This window comes from Grammomys surdaster, unplaced genomic scaffold (assembly GCF_004785775.1).
Source record: "Grammomys surdaster isolate TR1022 unplaced genomic scaffold, NIH_TR_1.0 125950, whole genome shotgun sequence".
NCBI lineage: Eukaryota > Metazoa > Chordata > Mammalia > Rodentia > Muridae > Grammomys > Grammomys surdaster.
Window position 1 is genome coordinate 4,654,112 of NW_021620771.1, and position 21,257 is coordinate 4,675,368.

At 47.3% G+C, this 21,257-nt stretch overlaps 1 protein-coding gene across 3 annotated transcripts in view; it reads right to left on the reverse strand.

The window, feature by feature from the left end:
• The window catches only part of Atg7 (autophagy related 7), a 211,837-nt gene that overhangs the window by 124,590 nt on the left and 65,990 nt on the right, over positions 1 to 21,257 (reverse strand). For all 3 annotated transcript variants that reach the window (XM_028753586.1, XM_028753584.1, XM_028753585.1), the window contains exons 12-16: positions 20,862 to 21,020; positions 18,037 to 18,231; positions 16,996 to 17,196; positions 15,390 to 15,505; positions 8,802 to 8,877 (exon numbers count right to left, since the gene is read on the reverse strand). In XM_028753586.1, the coding sequence (XP_028609419.1) occupies positions 8,802 to 8,877; positions 15,390 to 15,505; positions 16,996 to 17,196; positions 18,037 to 18,231; positions 20,862 to 21,020 (747 nt within the window). The remainder of the gene's footprint in view (positions 1 to 8,801; positions 8,878 to 15,389; positions 15,506 to 16,995; positions 17,197 to 18,036; positions 18,232 to 20,861; positions 21,021 to 21,257) is intronic.

Below are 21,257 nucleotides of genomic sequence, written 5' to 3' on the forward strand. Positions count from 1 at the left end.
TAAAGCAATCAGATATAATGTTTCCACCAAAATGCTGTGGAAAGTGGCCTACATCCACATCTGTGTCTCCATTCTGTGGTGGCACATGGAGCTTCTGTTGTGATTTCTGTTCTGTAGGAACGGTATCTGCTAAATTTATGAACAGAGGTTGTGAGCAGAGCTAGGGGAAGGGGGGAGAGTAGATCTAGTTAGGGAGCTGAAAAGGAGAGGGAGGCGGGAGGGCAGAGCGAGCACGAAGGCCAGCAGCAACACAGGTCACAGGTGCTCTTCCAGAAATCAAGCCATCTCAACAGCCCCATGGCTAATCTTTAGCCATGGCATGAAGTAAGGGTCTAAAATCCTTCCTTCACATGTGCAAATTCATGCCACAGATGTTTGTTTGTTTATTTTTGAGAAAAGGATTCACTCTATAGCCCAGGCTTGCCTTATATTAAGGCAACCCTTCTCAGTGCTAGGATTACAGGGGTGAGGTCCCATAACCTGCTGGAAAACACTTTCTCTACCATATGTTATCAGTTGGCCATGTGTGTAAGAGCTCAAAGTTACCAACCAGCTCTGACTGCAGCAAGACTACAGACCACGAAGAACTGAGTGCACAAATGAAGTCTTAAGTGTATGGCCAGCTCCAGCCCTCAGCCTGACAGGAAATACATACAACTTATGGAGCAGAGGCACCTGCCAACAGTTCAGCACTGTCTTCAGTTATCCCAGCACTGAGAGAAGGGTTGCCTTAGTACAAGGCAATCCTGAGCTACAGAGTGAATCCCTGTCTCTGTATAACTCCCAGAGTGACCCAAGATCCAGGCTCTGCTGAAGTCCTAAGGGACATCTTTTCAGAGAGGCCAGGCATCACTTCACAGTCAAAGCAAACATCTACCCCATATTAGAATTCGTTCCACATTCCCTAGAAAGAACATCACTGTTCCACCTTATGGACCAAACAAATATTTAAATTAAAGAGGTCTGTAAAGTGTTGTCAAAGATTCTGTTCTAGGCCCTTTTCTGTTTTTCAAGACTTATTTTATTTAAAGTGTGTGTGTATGTGTACTCACGTGTGCAGTGTGCATAGAGAGAGGTATTAGGAGCCGGGGGCTGACAGTTGTGAGATTTCAGACTTGGATGCTGGGAACTAGACTTGAGTCCTCTGCAACAGTAGCATGTGCTCTTAACCACTAAGCTATCTTTACAGTCTCCACTTCCCCCTTTCATAGATGAAAGCACAGAGGAGACATGGAAGCAGCCCATACTGAGATCTGATCAGTAGCTGCTGGGGGCTGAGGTTGGACTGTAGAGGACACCAGCACAAAGGGACGGCTGGGGTGACAGAAACACCAAGTCTCCTCTGTGGTGGTGAGATGCAGTGCAGGTGCTTGCCAACACTTATTAAAGTCGACTTATTTTCAACTGTAAATTATGCCTCGGAAAGGCTGATTTAGAAACAATTTATAAATTTGGTAGTTTCAACAAATTCAGAATGAAAAGTCCCTGCATCTTCTATACCCCCAAATAATCACCAGCTTAAGTGTCCGGTGTAACTGAAAAAGAACAGTTAATTTATTTATTTCTGGTTCCTGATGCTAATCCCAGGGCCTTGTGATTGTTACATTCTAGCACGGAGCTAAGTGCCCTCCTGCCCAGAAGAAACAATGTTTCTTTGCTGCTGCCTGCATTTGGAAGGGCCCTGGAAAGCTACCTATGCTTTCTTGGCTCCTGCCCTGTCAGATCCTAAATAGACAAAGCAGGCGAGGTGAGATCTCTGCTGCCAAGCATGAGCCCTGGGTTATCCCAGAGCTTGGCCATCAGTGCTCTGCAGACAAGAGACGCTGCCCTGGGTGAGGTGAGAGGCAGTCAACAGGACACACAGGCCATGAGCTCAGGGCTATGAAAGAGGGGGTGGGTGGCAGACCTGTGGCCGTTTCAGCACTCTGCCTGTGCAGTGTAGCCAGAATTCATCAGGCATACAACGCCCTACAGGAAATGTCAGATCTTAGTTCACCAAGTGAGCCTGGCTCCATGCCACCTGAGGAGTGTGACCATCCCTGGAAGGAATGCCACCACAAAGCCTTTCTTTCTAGGGTGGTACATCTCCAATGACCATGTCCCTGGAGGTTTCCAGTGGTGGCCCTGAGCTGTGCTGGCAAAGGTATAGCCTGGAAGGGCTCAGAGGTGACTGATGGTAGGGCAGGGATGGGAATCCCTGGATTGGGTTGTAATTCGAGCTAAAACGCCTCCAGTTTTACACAAGGTTCTTCATACCTCTAGTCTGTTCTCCGTGCAGTGGCCAAGGCTTACCCTTGTCAAGGGATGCATAGCATCCACAGGTACAGACACATGCACATGTCGGGTCATCTACATGCACTGGTCCTATGCAGCTTGCTTGGGTGTCACTGCACTCAATTACCTTCCACACTTTCCAGACTAGATAAACAAGACTCAGAGAAATGGCGCAGTCTTAAAAGCACCAAAGAGAAAAGCCAGGAATCTCAGCTCTGGTTTATTTTGGCTCTAAATCCTGGTGGAAAAGCACAGAGGACAAAGGGAGAGTGGGAGGGACGGAGAGAGAAAAGGTGGAACTCAAACACTGTCAAACAAAGAAAAAACTTCAGAAGGTGAATTCAATTATCGTCAGTGGATTTTGCCCGGTTGGACACAAAAGAAATAAATCAGGAAAAGAGGAGCCTTCCTCTCTGGAACACTGGCCTGGTCAGGTTTCCACCTGTGCTAAGTGTCACTAACTTTGGTGGCAAACCCACCTTGCCTCAATGGGAAACTGAGATACACTGCCCAGGAACAGCCACCCCAAAGTGCCTTGAAGCCCCCTCGGGTGCCCCACTGCTTGGGTGTTGCAGTGGCTCCCAACAGGTTTGGCAAGGCTGCAAGAGCTGGAGCCTGCATGCATAAAAACGTGCCTGGAACTCCAGATCCATCCTGGATGCCGTAAAGAGTCTTAATCACATTCTGTGCCAAGACGGAGTTTAGCAACAGCAAGCCCCAGGCACATTACAGAGGTCTTTGTTTCAGATAACAGCTTCCGTTCCCATCACTGGCTGCCTCTCATTATTGAACTGGAGCCACAGAGGGACCAAAGAGCTAACCTGGAAGCCAGCCAGCATCATCCTCAGAAAATATTGCAGGATGCTCTCAAGATGTAGTGTGAGCATTGTTTCTTGAGTTTGATGACTCTTTCTAATTTCCTGTTTAGAGGGTAGACAAACTTCCATTTTAATACAAAGTAGAAAGAGAAAGAAAGCCAATCATGGGCAAGTGTCTCGTGCGCTCAGAATTCTGCTAGTGCCCTAATGAATACAATCTATTTGTGACTCTTGGACCTGCTATTAGGTTGTCCTCGTTTATAGGCAGAAACAGGTTCAGAGGAGATGAGACACTTGCCGAGGAGCAGGTAAACAGCAGAAAGTGGTCAGATCTTATACCTAGGGCCCTCCTAGCTTTCAGATACTTCCCTCTGGACAGAGATCCTCATGTCCTCATGGCCTGAGTTGTGTCTATTACCTTAGACAGTGTCAAGGGCAAGCATTTCCTTGATGTCTCTGAGTCCTGTATGCTCTGCAGCATCTGTGCTTGGGAAGCACCTGATTGGCTGGTTGTATAGAGAAGATGGATAGTATGACCAGGTCACAAACTGCTACAGCAACCAACATAATATAACTGTGGACCATCCAATTTCCTGCCAACATCTAGCTGAGGGCCACATAGCTAGGCTACACCTCAGACAATGTGCTCTTGCTGGACCTCCTCTAAGCAGACAGAGCACAAGAGTTGAGCATCCTTGAACTACCCCCCTAAAGAGGCCTTATTAAAAATAGAATAGCCATCCTGGGTGCAGAAAGATTGCTCAGTTAAGGGCACACGCTTTTGTCCTGAGTTTGATTCCCAGCACTCACATCAAGCTGCTTACAATTGCCTGTAACCCCAACTCCAGGGGCATTGGACAATCTGACTCTGTGGACACTTGTGTTCATGTGCATACACCATACACAAGTCACTCACACAAATATGCATCATTAAAATAATGAAAATAAATCTTAACAGGAAAAACAGAAGGCTGAAGACTGGGGAGAAGGGCGTCAGGGCCTGAGCAGACAAGCAATGGACAGTAGCTAGCGCTTCGGACTTCTACTTTACCTCACGCAGAGGACTCCTAGGTCAGCCTCTCCTGGTGCTCTGCCCTAGTTTTGCTTTTCTGCAAAGAGTAAAAGGAAAAATCTCAAGAGCCCCAGAGAACCATGAGCTTACAAGTGTGGACCTAGGGGAAGGGCGCACACATAAGCGCATGCACACACACACACACACAAACCTAGGTACAGGGCATGTGCACTCAGGGACTTTTCTCCATCAGTATTTCAGAGTTAGGAGTACATTCCTCAAAGGCAAAAATGCTAACTACTTAGTCCACAAGATAAAACAGGGCCTGGGTGTCTGAACACTTGCTGCAGGGTCCTTCTGAGGCATTCAGGCAAAGGTTGTCAGACCATGGGCGTGTAAGTTCTGTCAGTCAGGCTCTCTCAGACACCAGAAGGCAAACTTTCTTGAGTGTCAGGAGAGGCTGTACATTTTATAACTCCTGAATGGACCTCTGTCAAAGCCCTGTAGAGCTCACCCATCATCCAGGAGCCAGGAAAAGACAACAGCAATGGTCAATTGTCATGGGTAACTTGGCTGCACTTGGAGTCACTAGGAGACCTCGCATGTCTGTGTGGGAGTTTTCAGACTACAAAGAGGGAAGACCCTTTTTGAATGTGGGCAGTACCATCCCATGGGCTGGAGGCCTAGACCAAATAAAAAGGGAGAAGAGGGAGCAAGCTGAGCACCAGCAGGCTCTCCTGTAGGAGGCACAGCTTAGAGAAGCATCAGAGGAAGCAGACTTGTTAAAAACGCTTGTCTCTCAGTGAATAGAACCCAGGCATCCTCCATCAGTAGAAGCCATCCTTATTCCAAATCCTCTCTCCCTAGGCCCTTACCCCAGCCCTGCTCATCAGGCACTAGAACTCACTCTTATTGTAAAGATCAAAGGTGCCTTGCCATAAAGATGTGTGCTGCAAGGGAGCTTCGAGGTAGCTATCGCTGAAGCCTTGTTCCGATAACTGTCATGTGGAGACTTTCCCTCAAAGTTTTACTGTTTTTAAGTGAACAAGAAGAATAAACCATGAGGTCAGACTCTGGAAGATTCTGATCTGGGGCCTGCTAAAGTGGTGCTGCCTGGGTTTCAGTCTTCACCTCAAGTGGCTGTTTCCTTGGTGGTGGTGAGGCTTGCAAGGACCCTCACAATCTCTTTCTGCTTCCTGACTGTGGACACAATGTGGCATGTGGACTCAGGCTCCTGTTGCTGCACCCTCTTCTCTGTGCTGGACTGTGGTCTAGAATAAATCCTTCTTTAAATTCACCTCTGACAGATATTTTGTCATCAAGATGAAAAAGTAACAAATCCAACAACCTGACTTCCTTTCTTACCTCTTGCTTTTCTCCTGTGATGCACATGTATGCAGGACACACACACACATACACGTAACATGGAAGACTCTGAGTGGGGACCAGAGATTGCTATTCCATGTCTTCCTTATGTATGTACGTGGGCAGGGCTTCTCACCCAACCTAATGGTGAGGCTGGTCTAACTGGCTAACTGCTCTAAGAGTCTCCTGTCTCTTCCTCCCAGGTGCCAGTGCTGGGGTCACAGGTGGGCTGCCACCCTCCACTTACGTGGGAGCTAGGGATATAAAGTGTGGTCTTGGAGCTTATGCAACAACGCTCTAGCCACCAGGTCACCTCCCCCCACTCTCACATTTGAGTCAGGGCCTGACTATGTACCTCAGAGAACCTTGAACTCTCAGCTTGCTTGTCCCCACCTCCAACTGCTGGGACTACAAGCTGTGTTATCAGGTCTGGTTGGCATTATCTTAATAAAAGATCCAGGTTGGTGGGATATCTATTCATTGCTGAGAACCACAATGAAAAAGTTGTCTACCAAAGTCCCCTGACCAAAGGGCACATACTATAGGAATCTGGTTTCTCTAAGTTCAAAGTGTGACAGAAGCTTCTGTAAGTCAGGAAAAGCTTTCTGTTGAAAGGGGGCATCAGGAGAAGCATACGAACACAAATTTGTGTGTGTATGTGTGTGTTCACTTGTGAGTGCTTGGATCATTCAGTGATTTGGATCATTATCTATATGTGGTTTATGCATCAATATAATGCATATATTGAGAAAAAAAACCCACTCTCTTCATATACAAAGTAGCTTTACTTGCTGCCTGCTTGCAGTATGTATCCCTGTGGGTTGGTCCAGAGACCAAATAAATAAATAAATAAATGTAAGAAAAAAAAGTTTCCACCCAAAAAGCCTGCTCTCACAGCTAGTGGGCTTCACGGTTTTCAAGTCTACTGCTAGGTTTAACTATGACATTCAATTGACTTCAGTTGAGGACTAATCAAGGTTCTCACTGTCCCTAGACAATATCTGAATGGGGCCAATTTGCCTATGCACTCATATGGGGGGACAGAACAAGCCAGTGGCCTCCCAGGTCCCACTCAGAGGACAGCAGAGAAGTCAAGGAATATTCTCCACCATTACACAGTGGTGCTGGGGTGTGTGGGGGTGTGGGGTATGTGTGGGGTGGGGTGAGAGCTTTCCAGGTGTCTCACTCCACAGGGACAGATGAATAAGCTCTCTCCTTGGGGCACTGAGAAAATGAACCAGAACTCTACAGGTCATTCCTTACAAGCAAAATACACAAAGGGGCTTAGCCAGCTCCCCTCCAACAGGAAACCGTTTGTCTCTGGAGGAGGGAGAGGAAAGGAAGAGAAGGAGGGGGTGGAGGAGGGATAAGAGGGAAGGAGAGGTAGAAGGAGGGGAGGGGAGAAAGATGCTGAATCTGCCACCAGGCCTAGCTCTGTGGAGATGACACTCCCTAATCAAAGCACAGTTGCGTAAATCGTGCCCTCCACTTGAGAAAAAGGAAAAAAAAAACCATTTGTTTAAATGGGGACTGAGCAATTCTGATTAATTCTAAAGCTCTTTCTCTTTTCCTTTTTAGAATGTTGCTAAAAATAAAGGCTTAAAACTTGAAATAAGTAAGCAACACACACACATACACACACACACACACTCTTTTACCATATACGGCGGCATTATTCTTCAGCCTTTGAAAAAGCCTAATGAAGAGATGGCCAACAACCAAAATAACCCTTTAGACAACTGCGAAAAATGAGAAAGCTGGAAAGCCTGGTGAATGGCAGGCAATTGCCGGGCTCACTAGCTGGGGATGAATGCCCATCGAGGGATGAGTTGCCATAGCACCTGGGAAACCCAGGCACGCGTGGCACGGCCACCTGTCTAGGGAGGCTGTTTTGCCCCTGAACTCAGCACTAAGAAAGCAACAGAGGCTCTGATTTAACTTAAAGGAAGAAACCAGTGCAGGGGCATGACTGAGTTTTTAATTAAGGCCCTCCTCAGCATGAACTCTGTAAGGCAGATGAGGAGAAGGAGGGACAGGGCAGGGAAAGAGGCAGGATGATCTGGAGATGTGACTGAGAGAAGACCAGGCAAACCTGAAGGTCAGCAGCCTTGTGTGTGGTGGGGGAGGGGTGGTTACCACGTTGCCAGGGTCTGCTGGGAGTGTGTCTGTGGAGAAAGACTGACAGGCTCAGGTCATACAAATGACACACTTGGGGGGTACTGAGGGAAGCCACCTTTTCCAGGGTTCTATGGTTTCCAAAGCTGAGGCAGAGGTACTCCGGACCCTTGCTAAAGAACTTACTTTCCTGACATGAACAGGTTAAGAGGCAGCAGGTATAAGACAGGAGGTGGCACAGACAGAGATGGAGCAGAGCCAGGCTGAGATGCCACCGTGCAATCTAGGACTCTCCAGCCACAGAAGTTCTGGGAGAACACCAGCCATGGGGCAAAGTCTGGGCTTAGATCACGGCTTCTCCGACTCTCCATGATGGCGGGCTAGCCTTTTCTTCTACTGATTTATCCTCACTGGAAAGCGCCAGGCACAGGGGCTGGGTGACTACTCAGTGGCAGAGCACATGGTTGGTATGCATGATGCCCTGAGTTTCATGTCAGCACCAAACAAGTACATTGGTCAGGCGGGGTCTGCAGTGAAGACCCCTCCCAGCTATGGGGTGGCATGCATGAGACCATGACAACAGCTCCCCAAATGTGACGCTAAAGCTGCTCTTGTTTCCCCAAAAGGCACCGTGCAGACTGAGAAAGCAGGGCCTGTGGGCCTCATCCCATCTTCCCAGCGCCTTTCATTTTAGCCTCAGGCATGGACCGTGCAAACTGTGGTGGGAAAAGGCCCTGCTTCTGGGTGACATGGCTAACAGTTTGCCCATGCTTGCCCAGAAAGGCTTCTTGCCCAGGTAGGGCACTGGGCACTGATGGCTAGTTAGCTTATCCATACTCTGGGCTGCTGGGCTGGCATTTATCAACCTGGTCTCTATGCCTACTAGGGAGCTCACTGTGATTTGAGGATAAGGCCCTGAGACATTCTGAGACTGGGCCAGGGAAGGCTGTAAATGGCAGGGCTGAGACCGAAGCTGGCTGAACCATGACTGGCAGTCCCAAGCCTGGTCCCTTCTTTTTCTTCTGCATGGCAGAGTCTAGTCAGAAGCTTCAATGCAGTGCCATGGGTTCATTTCCTCCCAGCAGTGTCCTCAGAAAACAATGTTCTCCCCTCTGACGCTCCACTGCAGCAGTTGTGCTGCTGGAAGAGTGTGCTGTCCCACCTACTCCTCTACCAGAGGATGGGGCAGGACCACACTTCATTTCCAAATCACTCACCTGGTGAGGTACAAGTCCAAGCGAGGTGGGAGGCTCATTCATGCGGTCATCACTGCTGCTGGCGATGGCGTAGCCCCTGCAAGAGGGAAGCAGAAGGGCTCTTAGCTCCTTCATGCTCATGGTGATCACAGGAAAGAACATCTCAGGACACTGGAAAGAGTTAGGAGAACCAATCGCCCCTGTGCTGGGCTTCATAAGCCCACAGGAAACTCATTTCTAGGGGAGGGAGGGGAAGGAGGTTAGTTTTTTTAACTGGGCGCCATAGAATGGGAAGGATGAGAACGAGCCTGTGAACACTGCCAAGTGGCAAACTCTCCTCTGGGCTTTGGGTCCATCAGCTGTGAAACAGGAGGGAGGAGGCGGTGTGATACATCAGGGGGATGTGAGATAGACTGCCAAGTGCAAGGCTTGCCTGCCTGCCTCCCTCTCTCCCCATCCTTCCTGCTTCTTCCTCTCACATGCTTTCACTACACTGTGAAGGGTAGCCTTAACTCCTGTCTTGGGCTATCCTCCAGCTCAGCCTTCCTTCCAGCAGCTGGGAGTGGGCTATGTATTCCCACAGCCTCCTCTAACTTGCTAAACTTACCTAAATGCCATAAAAATGGAAGAAGGAGATATAAAAGGAACACACTGGATGGGAGAAGTACCGCTCCTCCCCAGAGAGGGTCAATGTTCATTTACGACCCAGAAGAACTGTTTTTTAACCCATTACAAGGACAAAGAAGGCAGGGATTTGGGATCAAGGAGGTGTAGATTTTACTTCCTACTAGAGGTAGTAAGAAACTTGGGTGGCAGGAGAGAAGAAGGCAGAGGACACAGCTGCTCACCTGCCTCCATGCCTTGGCTACTAGCCACCGAGGCCCTCAGAGTCACATGACAAACAAAACTCTGCTGTGGCTTTCTGCCACTGCCTTTCTTGGAATTCAAGTTGGATGAGAAGTAAGTATTTTCTAAATTTGATTCTCCGCCTGCACTACCAATGGCACATATAGGATAGCTCTCCAAAGCAGGCTGCAGTGACACTGGGGGAGCCAAGCCTGGTTGCCACTCACTCGCTATGAGTCTTGAGATGCCAAGCCCAGCTCCCTGACCAGAAATAGGACTAATGAACCAGGGCATGAACTTGTGATGCTGGCACTGGGCAGACTAAGGATCACAGTGAGTGTGAGGGCAATCTGGGCTACTTGAGCCCAAAGCAAGTCTGGAATATAGGCAGTCTCTGTCTAAAACCAACAACAATGAAATCACAAATGCTAGTTAAGTCAACAGTTCTAACGTGCGTGGAGCAGGGCCTTGCACAGACTTTTGAGATATGAACCACAGCATCTACAGTCTAGTCAGGTGTGGGCAACCTATTTGCCCTCAGGCAGAAATCACAATTTTAGTGGAGAATAAGAGCTGTGTCAAATAAGATTATATGCGACGTTTCAACATACAACAGGGACACATGCTCCACCATGTTCATAGCAGCCTTATTTATAATAGCCAGACGTTAGAAAGAACCCAGATGCCCTTCAACAGAAGAATGGATGCAGAGAATGTGGTACATTTATACAATGGAGTACTACTCAGCTATTAAAAACAATGAGTTCATGAAATTCTTAGGCAAATGGATAGAGCTGGAAAATGCCATCTTGAGTGAGGTGAACCAATCTCAAAAGAACATACATGGTATGCACTCACTGATAAGTGGACATTAGCCCAAAAGCTCACAATTTCTAAGAAACAATGTATAGACCACATAAAACTCACACAGAAGAAGGAAGACCAAAGCGTGGATGCTTTGGTCCTTTCTAGAAGGAGTATCAAAAGTTTCAACCAGAGCTCCCAAAGTCTAAACCGCCAGCCAGAGAGCACAAAGGGAGGGACTCATGCACCTGTATAGGGAATTGAGGGTGACCTTGTTAGACTTCAGTGAAACTGGAGGGCCATGGTCCCCAAAAGTTTGGATCCCCTACTGTGTGGGAATTCGAGAGCAGGGAGACGGGACTGGGAGGATGTTTGGAGCACACCCTCACAAAAATTAGGAGGAGGGGGTATGGGATAAGGGGTTTTGGGGGAGAATGGGAGAGGAGATAACATTGAAAGGTAAATACGTATAATATCCAATAAAATAAAAAACACACAGATAAAGGGTCTAAAAAAAAAGAGAGAGGGAGAGAGTTTACTTATTTTAAATTATTTTCAAAAGTTTCTACGAGTTGCTAATTGGCTAAGATCCTATTTTAAGCTCTCCACAAAAGAATTTAAGTCTCTGTTCAATATTCTCAAGAGAGATGTAAATCCTAATTTTCCTCAACAATTAATTGACAAAAGAGAGGTAATCTCACAAAAAGTAGACGAAGCTATTACTAATCGATATATTATATAGTCTGATTAGTTGTCGGCAGTGCTATAGCAGTCCTTTGACAAAGATTATTAATATAGATTTATATATCCTTAAATAGGGTCTTCATGACTCTCTGAGTGTGGAAGGAGTGACTGTTGGTGCTTCTGCCCTGATTTTACAAGAACTCTGAAAAATTGGCTTTAAAACCCAAAGAGGAGGAACAGTACCCCCTCAGAAGGAGTTCCCCTGAAGTACTCTCCATCATGCCTTGTTCACTTTTATCTCTCTAAAGCTGAAAGCTCATGGCAAATCTGCTGCTGACTGCCTCTGGCACCACCGAGACCAACAAAACTTTGCCACAGATATGGGGAAGGACCCTCTTACCCTTAAAGGGAATGGCCCAGACCCAGTTCCCTTATGGGGCTGAGGATTGATATGCCTGTCTGATACCACAGAAGGCACAGCTAACTGGTTACCAAAAAGATTAATAAAAAAAAAATAGATACCCCCACAAAGCCAGGCCCAACCATAAATATGATGAATAACAATTTACATCCAGGGAAGAGAAACCTCCCTGAGAATTCCCTTCTTTTTCATTTCCAGGTAAAAATGAATCACCCGTGATGTCTGCTGTTAGAAGTTCTAATCCAGATGCTGGCCTCTGAACTTACACTACTCAGACCTTTGAAGGGCCACTGACAAGAACATCAAACAGCTAGAGATTGACATCACTAATCTGAAGAAATCCCTCGTTTTGCTGTCTGAAGAGACCTCCTAAAATCGCAAAGATCCTTATTGGACTTGATTTATTCTATTACAATAGAAAAGGCTATGTACAGCTCTTGACTGTGTACAGCCCTTAAAGAAGAAGGTTGCCTTTACATAGACAAGACAAGGAGGTTTAAAGAGAGCATGAAACAGGTATTGAAGGCCCTAAGAAAAATCAGAGAGAGAAAGAGACAGATGAAGGCTGGTACAAGAATTGGTTTGCAGCCTCTCCAAGGTTGTCAACCCTATTTCCTCCCATCTTGGGACCATTATTTGGGTTCCTTTTGCTTTTTTCTGCTGGTCCCTGGGTCTCAAATAGGCGGACTAACTCTGTGATACAACAGATAAATAATTTGGTAGCAAAACCTACTCAGATACATTATCATAAGCTAGCTATGGAGGACCACGAGACTCAAGATGAGGTTATTACTTTATACAGGGTGTTTCCAAAACCCATCTCCACCCAACCTAAAAGGGTGGGACTTCTGCCCCTAGACTAAGCAGAGAGGGGCCTCCCAGAACCCCCTCTGACAGGCGATCTGAATTCTTGCTTAGGCTGCGAGGCTAAGCACTGCAAGGGAATATAAATAAAAGATAAAAATATCTCTCTGGGTTCCCTGAGGGACAAGCCTGACTGCATAGGGGTGGATGTCAAAAGTATCCCCTCTCCAGGAAAAAGACATCGGGACGGGTATGGCCCTCATGCCTCACTGGACAACGACAGGGGGACTGGAGCCATTACAAGGTCCCCTTCAAATACTAGAGGACAGGCCTCTATCCCTGCCTTCTCAAGATTAGATTCACCACAGCCCTTCTATACTTAGAGAAGGGAGGAGATGTCGGGGCAGCCCTGCTTACACACTGAAGGCCTAAAATCAGCCATAGGCCTAAAATCAGCAATAGGCCTGTCATACATGTATACTAACACCAAGTCTTGGGTCTCTGTGGAAAAACATTGAAACAGATGGCTATAAGCTATTGTAAACAGGCAGCTTTCATGGAAATTTACAAGCCTGAGTAGTCATATACCTTGTAAATAGGTAGCCTGGGCAGACAATACCAACTTAGATCAGGACAAGCAAGTCATAGGCAGAGTCATAGTGACTTGTCCCCTGAACCTTCACCCAGCCAATACCCGGTTCTGATGATATCTGTATTCCCCCTGTTCACCCACACTCCAGTGTCATTCCCTTCTCCACATCCTGCCTTTCTGTGTTTATAACCCCTGTGTGAATGAGTTATGATTTGAGAAAAAATAAATTAAAAAAAAGAGAAGAATGTTAGCAAAACTAAATGAATACTAACTCTGTAACAATATCTTCTGGGGATTAAATATATAAAGAAAATTTCAAAAACAAATATGAAGACCTTGCTGGTCATCTAGCCAACATACACTCTTCCTCTCACAACTTTCTTCGCAGAGGCAACAGGCCCAGATGACAAAGCTAATACCTTAGCATTCCTTTCAAGGTGAATCAAAGATTGTATTTTCTTTCTTTCTTTCTTTCTTTTTTTTTTTTTTTTTTTTTGGTTTTTTTGAGACAGGGTTTCTCTGTGTAGCCCTGGCTGTCCTGGAACTCACTCTGTAGACCAGGCTAGCCTCGAACTCTTGAACTCAGAAATCCACCTGCCTCTGCCTCCCAAGTGCTGGGATTAAAGGTGTGCACCACCACCGCCCAGCAAGACTGCATTTTCTGACAAGGTTCTTTAAGGGGCAGCTCACTCAGAAGAAAGTGGCTGGCCCATTTTCCAAGATTGCTGTGACAGGAAAGCATGGCTGTATTCCGTGTTAGCACAGGAAACAGTGCTTTGGGACTAGACAACCAAAACAGCACCTTGCAGTCTCCAGGGCTGTGTGTCAGACGTAAGCCTGGTAGGTCTGCACAGTGGGGAAGCTGCTCTTAGAAACACAAGCTAAGGACTGCAAGGGCCTGCTGTCCAGACAGCCGGCGGCTCTGTGCTTTGCCTGCTATGCATTGCCTTGACGGAAAACTCTAACAGGCTGGTAAGATCTACACTCAGGAGCGACAAGGAAGGCACCAGGCCTGCAAGATAGTGTGGGAAGGGAAATTGTGTCCTGAGAGAAGAGGTTACTTAGTGCATCCCAGATGGCACTGGGAAGACAGAGGAAAGGCTGACCAGTGTATTTATCCTTCACAGAGTATCACTAGCAAATGACCATGCTGGAGAAGCCAGGCTAGAACTGGGACTAATCACAGGCTTTGTGGTGAGGATGGCTGTTCTGGAGAAGCAGCTGATGGCAAGACGGGTGCTAAGGCTGAAGAGGAGGATGGGCATGGGCACCAATTAAGAATTATTTAAAGTCAGATTTCAATAATGACAAATACCTTATTTGTGACACTTGCCCCTGGACATTCCTTTACAATACGGAAGCCAGTGACAGAGACACTGACTGAATATGACCTGTGACCTTTCGTATGGATTTTGTCCATTCTATGGTTAAAAGGTGAGGTTTTGTTTTAAGCTGTAGTCATCTGAAAATGCTTTCTGGAGAAAAGTAACTAAGAGGCCTTACTGCTGAGCTATTACCAACTGATGGATTCTGGGAGGGAGGAAGGCACAGTACATAGATGTGCACCGGCTGCTGAGCCCAGCAGGCTCCAGTGATTAACCCCAAAACCATCCTGGTTACACAGCTGGCCTGGTCAAACTCACTGGATCACAAAACAAAGCAAAAGGTCATGTATATGAGAAATAGACTTGTAAGCAGGAGATGGGCAGTGGTGAGCGGGAGAGTAATCATCACTGTAGTCATGTTAGCTACATGTATGATGTCATCCAGGAACAAATCTATTAACTAAAAAAAAGAAAACTGATGAAAGGAGTCCCTTCGTCTCAAGCCACAATGGCTTTTAGTTTGTTATTAAAATCAATTCTATTTGCTTACGAGTAAGCACTGTCACACAGACGTGATACTGGAGTGCAGCTTCTTGTGCCCATAGCGGAGAGAGACTGAACGGTACATGTTGAGCCTCTGGACCTAGCTGGGACGTGGACTTTTAACTCTAATTGGCCAAGTTCCTAGGCACAGACCTCAGTTACAGGCAGCTGATCTAGCTCCCAATGCCAGTGACACACTATACATTACACACATTATATACACAGTATATATAGTATACACACTATGTACACGATATATACAGTATACACATTCACAATGTCCAGGGCTAAGAAACCACAATAGACTAAAAGAAGAGAAGTGTAAAAGACCAAATGGCCCTGCCAAAGTCCTCCTTCTTCCTTATCAACTACCAAAATAATCAAAAGAATTCAAGAGGGGGTACAGGGGTATATCCCCAAGGAGGGCACAGGGACCCCAAAGATCACATGCTGACTGAACTAAGTGGTTTTAGTCTTGTTTTGAGGTCAGAAAGGCCAAAGGAGGCCAAGAGAGCCCAGGGAGACAGTGAGCAGCCATTGCCAACAAGTACTCAGTCAGTCAAATGCTCATCGGTGGGCTCCAGACTCACCCCTCAGGATGCTGCAGGACAGAGACCATCAGCTCCACAGCCAGGGCACCTGCAATCACGGCCAGGCCTGGGCGGCTCACCGTGCACTGCTGGTCCAGAGTCCGGTCTCTGGTTGACTAGAGAGAAACAACCACAGACATGTATAGGGTATTCTAATTCAGCCAGACCTAGGTGAGTGAACCCAAAACTCCCTATGATAAAGCTTTAAAATACAACCAGATTGATATAGTCAATGAAGGCAGGCCAGCCTCATCCTGTTTTGACTTGGGATAAAACAGTATGTAATTAAATGAGGCACTATACTGAACAGAATGTGCACTGTAAAGTGACAGGATGGGACATTAGCCATCAGCACGGCCTCATGGTGGCTCTGCGCCCAGTGCTCCTCAACAGGAATCTGTCACCTTTCTTGTACTATAGGTGAGAGGTGGAGTCACAGGGAGGAACAATCATGAGTAGCCGGTAACTGTCCTGCCTGAGGTAATGGCTCAGAGTGACCCTGAGTGAGGCAGGAACCACACTCTCTACCCTGTGTCCTCTGTTTTCTGTGCATTGTCTCATCACCTTGACTGTGCTCTGAGGATGTCAGTGCAAAGCTGCAAGCATCTGTTACTACCTGGCTACATGTACAAGCTGTTACTGGGTCGACCCCACAGATTCTAATCTTCCAAACAGGGGCAAATCCCAGGGTTATTTAATGCTATAAGAATTTCAATGTAATGAAGACATGGCTGTCCTGCTTGGGGGCTCAACCCTGTTTGATGGCAACCACTGACCATTAGGATAAGCTTCACGTTCTAGCTCCTTATGAAGATCATTAAGCCTTCTTCCTCGCACAAGAGGAGATAGCAGCTTTCCTCTGTGGTGGGAGAAGGAAAAGCCAGTCGTTCCAGAGAGAGCAGACTGGGTTTTATAAGAGCAGACGGGGAAACAGGGCAGTTCACAGAACAGGTCTGCCACTGACCCCTGAGAGACGCCTGTGCCTGCAGGCTCACTAGGCTGCAGAACCCAGCTAGAGGTGCTCCTGGCTGCCTCACATTCTACCGGCACAGCAGTGAGCATGCTCAGAGTGGGGGTGGGGTTCCTTGTCTAGATTGTCAGATAAAAATACACTAGGCACAGTTAAGAGGTCAATTTCAGACAAACAAGAAATATTTTTTTTTATTCTAAGCAGCTCTTGACTGCTGTAAAGGGCAAACTTAAATGCTTAAAAAAAATCAAAACCAACCAACCAAAAAACCCAAAAGAACACTTGCTGTTTACCTGAAATTCAGTTTCTGTTCAGTGACAGGCCTGTGCCCTGCCCTGTTCTACAAAGTCACAGGGGACAAGAGGCCTTCTGGATCGTCAGACAGCATAAGGCCTGAACCGGAGCCCAGGGTTCGTAGTCTCCTTGTATCTGGAGGCTCCTTTGGAGTGAATGCAGGGCTACAAGGGGGCAGGCTATGCAGGCCACCTTTATGGAGTGACTGTGGCTCAGCCATTCAGGTAAGAGTGCCAGCCATGGCACATGGTAGGCTAGTCCCCCTCCCCACAACTAGAGAACACTCTTTACTAGACAGTCTTTAAACACACTGGGATGGCAGGAACACAGAGCCTAACTTACATCTCCTGGAGCCACCACGTCATTGCAGAAGTAGCAGCCAAGCTTGTATCCAGGGATGTTGGCAAAAAGCGAGGAGCCCAGGTCGGCAGGTGCTACAAGATGGCCTGGGCACAGGTCCCCGGCTCCTTGCTGCTTGGGTTTCTTCAGGCCATGTCTCATGACAACAAAGGTATCAAACCCCAAGGCAGCGTTGATGACCAGCTGTTACCATTGAAGGAAGAAAAGGGCGTCAGGACAAACACATCTTGGTCCAAAGTTAAGTTCATATGTGGCTAACTTTAAGTTGCCTTCTTTTTTTTATGTGAATGTAACTAGTCTTTAATAGCCAATTTGAACCTGTAAGAGACTTGATAAACCACTAACATAAACCATCTCATTTAAAACCCTTTACAAATATTGCCTGTTCATAGATGAAGATACCGAAGGTCAGAGTCCCTCCTCTGTCCCAGGGTTATGGGGTTGACAGGAGAAAACTATGACCAACAGTTGGTGGCTGTCCACACCACTCTGCCACACCCTTTTAGTTCCTTGGACAGCTTTACTGGGACATGGTTTGTAAGCCATGAGTTTCCCACCATGTGGATTTTTTTCTTCTTTCTTTCTTTTTCTTGAGACAGGGTTTCTCCTGGCTGCCCTGGAACTCACTCTGTAGACTCTGTAGGTCTGCCTGCCTCTCTGTCAGGAGTCCCGGGATTAAAGGCATGCGCTACCACCACCTGACTTACCATGTGGATTTTAAAAGAGAAGCCTTCTTCTTTGTACTTTAAGAACTTCTCTTGGTTGAGATTTAAGTTGGTCTCCCAAATTTTTGGTTACACACAAAAGAATCAAGAAAAGGCACACTAGAGACGATAAAGTAAAAAACCACAGCTCTGGGGGGTTCTAAGAAACTCTGAAGCACTGCCTCTTGTACCTCCTCTCCCCTTCCCGGTTTGCCCTTTGCCTCATACATGATAGACAGAGAGGAAGGTGGGCTGTGGACACTTCTCTCCTGGGTGGCTCATTAAGTTCTAGACAGAGGTAGCATAAGGCACACTCCACCTTTCGCTTGCTGGCTGCAATAACAGTCGGAAGCCACCGGCTCTCCCTGGTGTCCATTAGTAGGAAGATGACATCATGGTTATCGATGAGTTGCTCCAGCTGCTCCACATCTCTTCGGGCCTGTTCCATCGTGACATCAGAGAAGTTCACAGGGTGTCCTGGCATGGGGATGCTCATGTTGAACCCACTGGCATTCTAGGGAAGCAAAGACCACACTGACATCACTTACACTGTAGGAATTCCTCTGTGTGGTTCTGCTGCTCTTTCCCTCAAATACCTGGGCTCTGCTCTCCACCTTCTCTACTTCCTTGGGCTGTGTGTGTGTGCTTGTCTGTCTGGGCATGTGTCTATGTATCTGTCTGTGAATGTGCGTATACATGTGTCTGTGTTCGTGTATGTGTCTGTCTCTCTCTGTGTGCACGAGTCTGTGTGTGTGTACATGTGTCTGTCTCTGTGTGTGTGTACATGAGCCCGTGTATGTGTGTGTGTGTGTGTGCGTGCGTGTGTGTGTGTGTGTGTGTGTGTGTAAAATGGAACTCAGAGTCACAGGAGCAACACAGCCAGAAATTCACCTTCCACAGACACCAAAGGATCAAAACTGCATCTCAATCCTGTGCATCCTACTGGCCATATAGGTAAATGGGAAAACATCAGCTTTCTCAGAGTGGCCAAAACACTGACTGGAAAGATGGCTGGCGTTGGGGTGCCAGGTGGGCATGCTTGGATAGGTAGGATAGAATGACAGGTCTGGACCTTCTTCCACAGGACTACAGAGTACACTGACTGATGCCTCCAAGCCTGTGCTTGGCCCTGTGACTTGCTTAAGCATGGAGCAGAGGTGCTGTGCTGTGAGGAGGCTGACTGGAGACTCTCTGGCCTTCTGTTCTTCCCAGGAACCACAGGACCAAGAGACTGTGGCTCCTCAAGCCTCCATTTTTAATCCATCACATACGAAGCGGACTGGAAGCTGAGTCCAGCCTTGCCTATCAGCTCACACCCCCAGCTGACATACCTGCAGTGTTGAGTTGCAGCTGAGACTTGGAAGCTGTGAGATATGCCACACTGTGCCAGCAGAGACCTAACATCTCAGTGGTGAGGCTCTGGCCCCCCAGCCCATGGCTGGGAACAGTGGCTCCTCAGTCATTGTTATGGACGTCCACTCGATAAATAATGCTCCCGAGGGATGCTTGTGAAATAAAACCATCAACAACAGGAGGCTTCGGTAACATATGAATCCATACTGAGAGAGTAAAGGAGGAAATTTCAAGAAGGCAAGCTTTTTCATGGCTAGGGCTGAGGGTGCCACTCTTACTAGCATTATAAGAAGAAACCTTAACGATTGCTCACGTGATTCCTGTTAGATAAAGTGATCATGTACTCAATGGGCAGATTCTCACTGAATGACTTTAAAAACATCTCAAAACTTATTTTTTATTCAAGTGAGTTGAATATACTTGTCATTGAGTTTTTGTCAATTTGACACAAACTCAAGCTGTCTGAAAGAAGAACCTCAATGAAGGAATTACCTCAGTCAGACTAGCCTGTGGGCGTGTCTCTAGGCCATTTTCTTGATTGATGGCTGATATGGAAGAGCCCATCCTGCTGTGGGTGACACTACTCTAGCCTATATAGTCCAGTATGTAAGAAAGCAGGCTGAGCAAGCCACGGAGAGCATCCCTTCCTGATTCTGCCTCTGCCCTGCTTGAGCTCCTGACTTCTCTCAGTGATGGACTGTGGTCAGGATGTGTGAGCCACATAAGCCCTTCTTTCCTTCTCAGGTGATTCTGCTCAGTGTTTTATCACAGCTAAAGAAAGCAAAGGAGGAGGGTGAGTGCCTTGTCTCTCATCTGCCATCTCTAAAGTATTGTGAGTGTGACTCAAAAATAGCAGGAGACACAGCAAAGGATTCAACTTTCAACCAGTCCTTCTTCTGCATAGATGGACAGTCAGTACAAATTCATGTGTGGTACTCTGCAGCCAGTGGGTAGTCCGGTGACAGACAAACCTAATACCCTACATCTGCACCCACCAGAAATCCCTTTACAGGCAGGCAGGGTGAAAACATGCAGCTCCAGAAGATGCCTCTTCACTCATTCGTCATTTGATTTCTACTGGGGTGTATGAGAGGCACTTGCCGTGCAGTGCTGGGGATGGCAGCCAGGGCTTCACACGTACACTAGGCAGCCACTTGCCCACCTGGCTACAGGCCAGCTCTAGTTGGATTTTAGTTTTTTGTTTGTTTGTTTGGTTGGTTTGCATGCATGTGCACGTCTGTTAACATGGGTGTGGGACTACTATATGCATGTATAAGGCATGAGTGTGCAGGTGCACATGTACCATGGTGTGCATGTGGAGGTCAGAGGACAGCCTCAGATGGCAGCCGTCACTTTCCACCTTGTTTGACCAGGATCTTTTGGTTGTGGTTGTTTGCTGCTGCATAGGCCAGATTAGCCAGCTGGCCAGGCAGCTTCTGGGGCCTCTCCTGTCTCTGCCTCCTTTCCCACCACGGAAGTACCAGGATTACACACACACACACACACACACACACACACACACACACACACACACACACACTTCCATGCCTGGCTTCATGCTTATGTCCGAAAGCACTTTATCCCATCACCCGCCCCTCTCTTTGTAGTGTAGCTATCACAGAGGTGAGGTGGCAGGCTTGGTCATGTGATGACGGTCTTGTGGGAAGTAACGTGTCTGATCTTCAGTCACCAATACTACAGAGCCCTGACCCCCAGGATTCCTGCGACCTAAACATTTACAGAGTTTACAGGAAAGAAAACATGGACGCTCCCCCTGAATCAGTAACATACCACTCCGGGAAATATTTTCTGGAGCCGCTCTGCTGCAGCCGGGGCCTTGGGCTTGCCGCCCGCTAGACAATCTTCAAACTCATACAGAGGCTGCCTCACGGGATTGGAGTAGGAGATCTTGGCGTTGTCCACAAATGTGACGTGTCTGACGCCCCAGCCCTGCATGGAAACAGGAGACAGTGGCTCCCCCCTGATGAGCACGCGCCAGCACATACTTCTAGAAGTCTCTAGGAAGGGTTTTGCTTTTGAGCAGCAGGGACATTAAGATACAGGAAACTACAGAAATTGAACTGTACCAATTCAGTTTTTGATCATTAGAACGTCAACGTCTTTTTAGAAGATGACATAATGACGTGCTGGGGCCTGGATCCCCACGGTCACTAGACCAGGGACTGT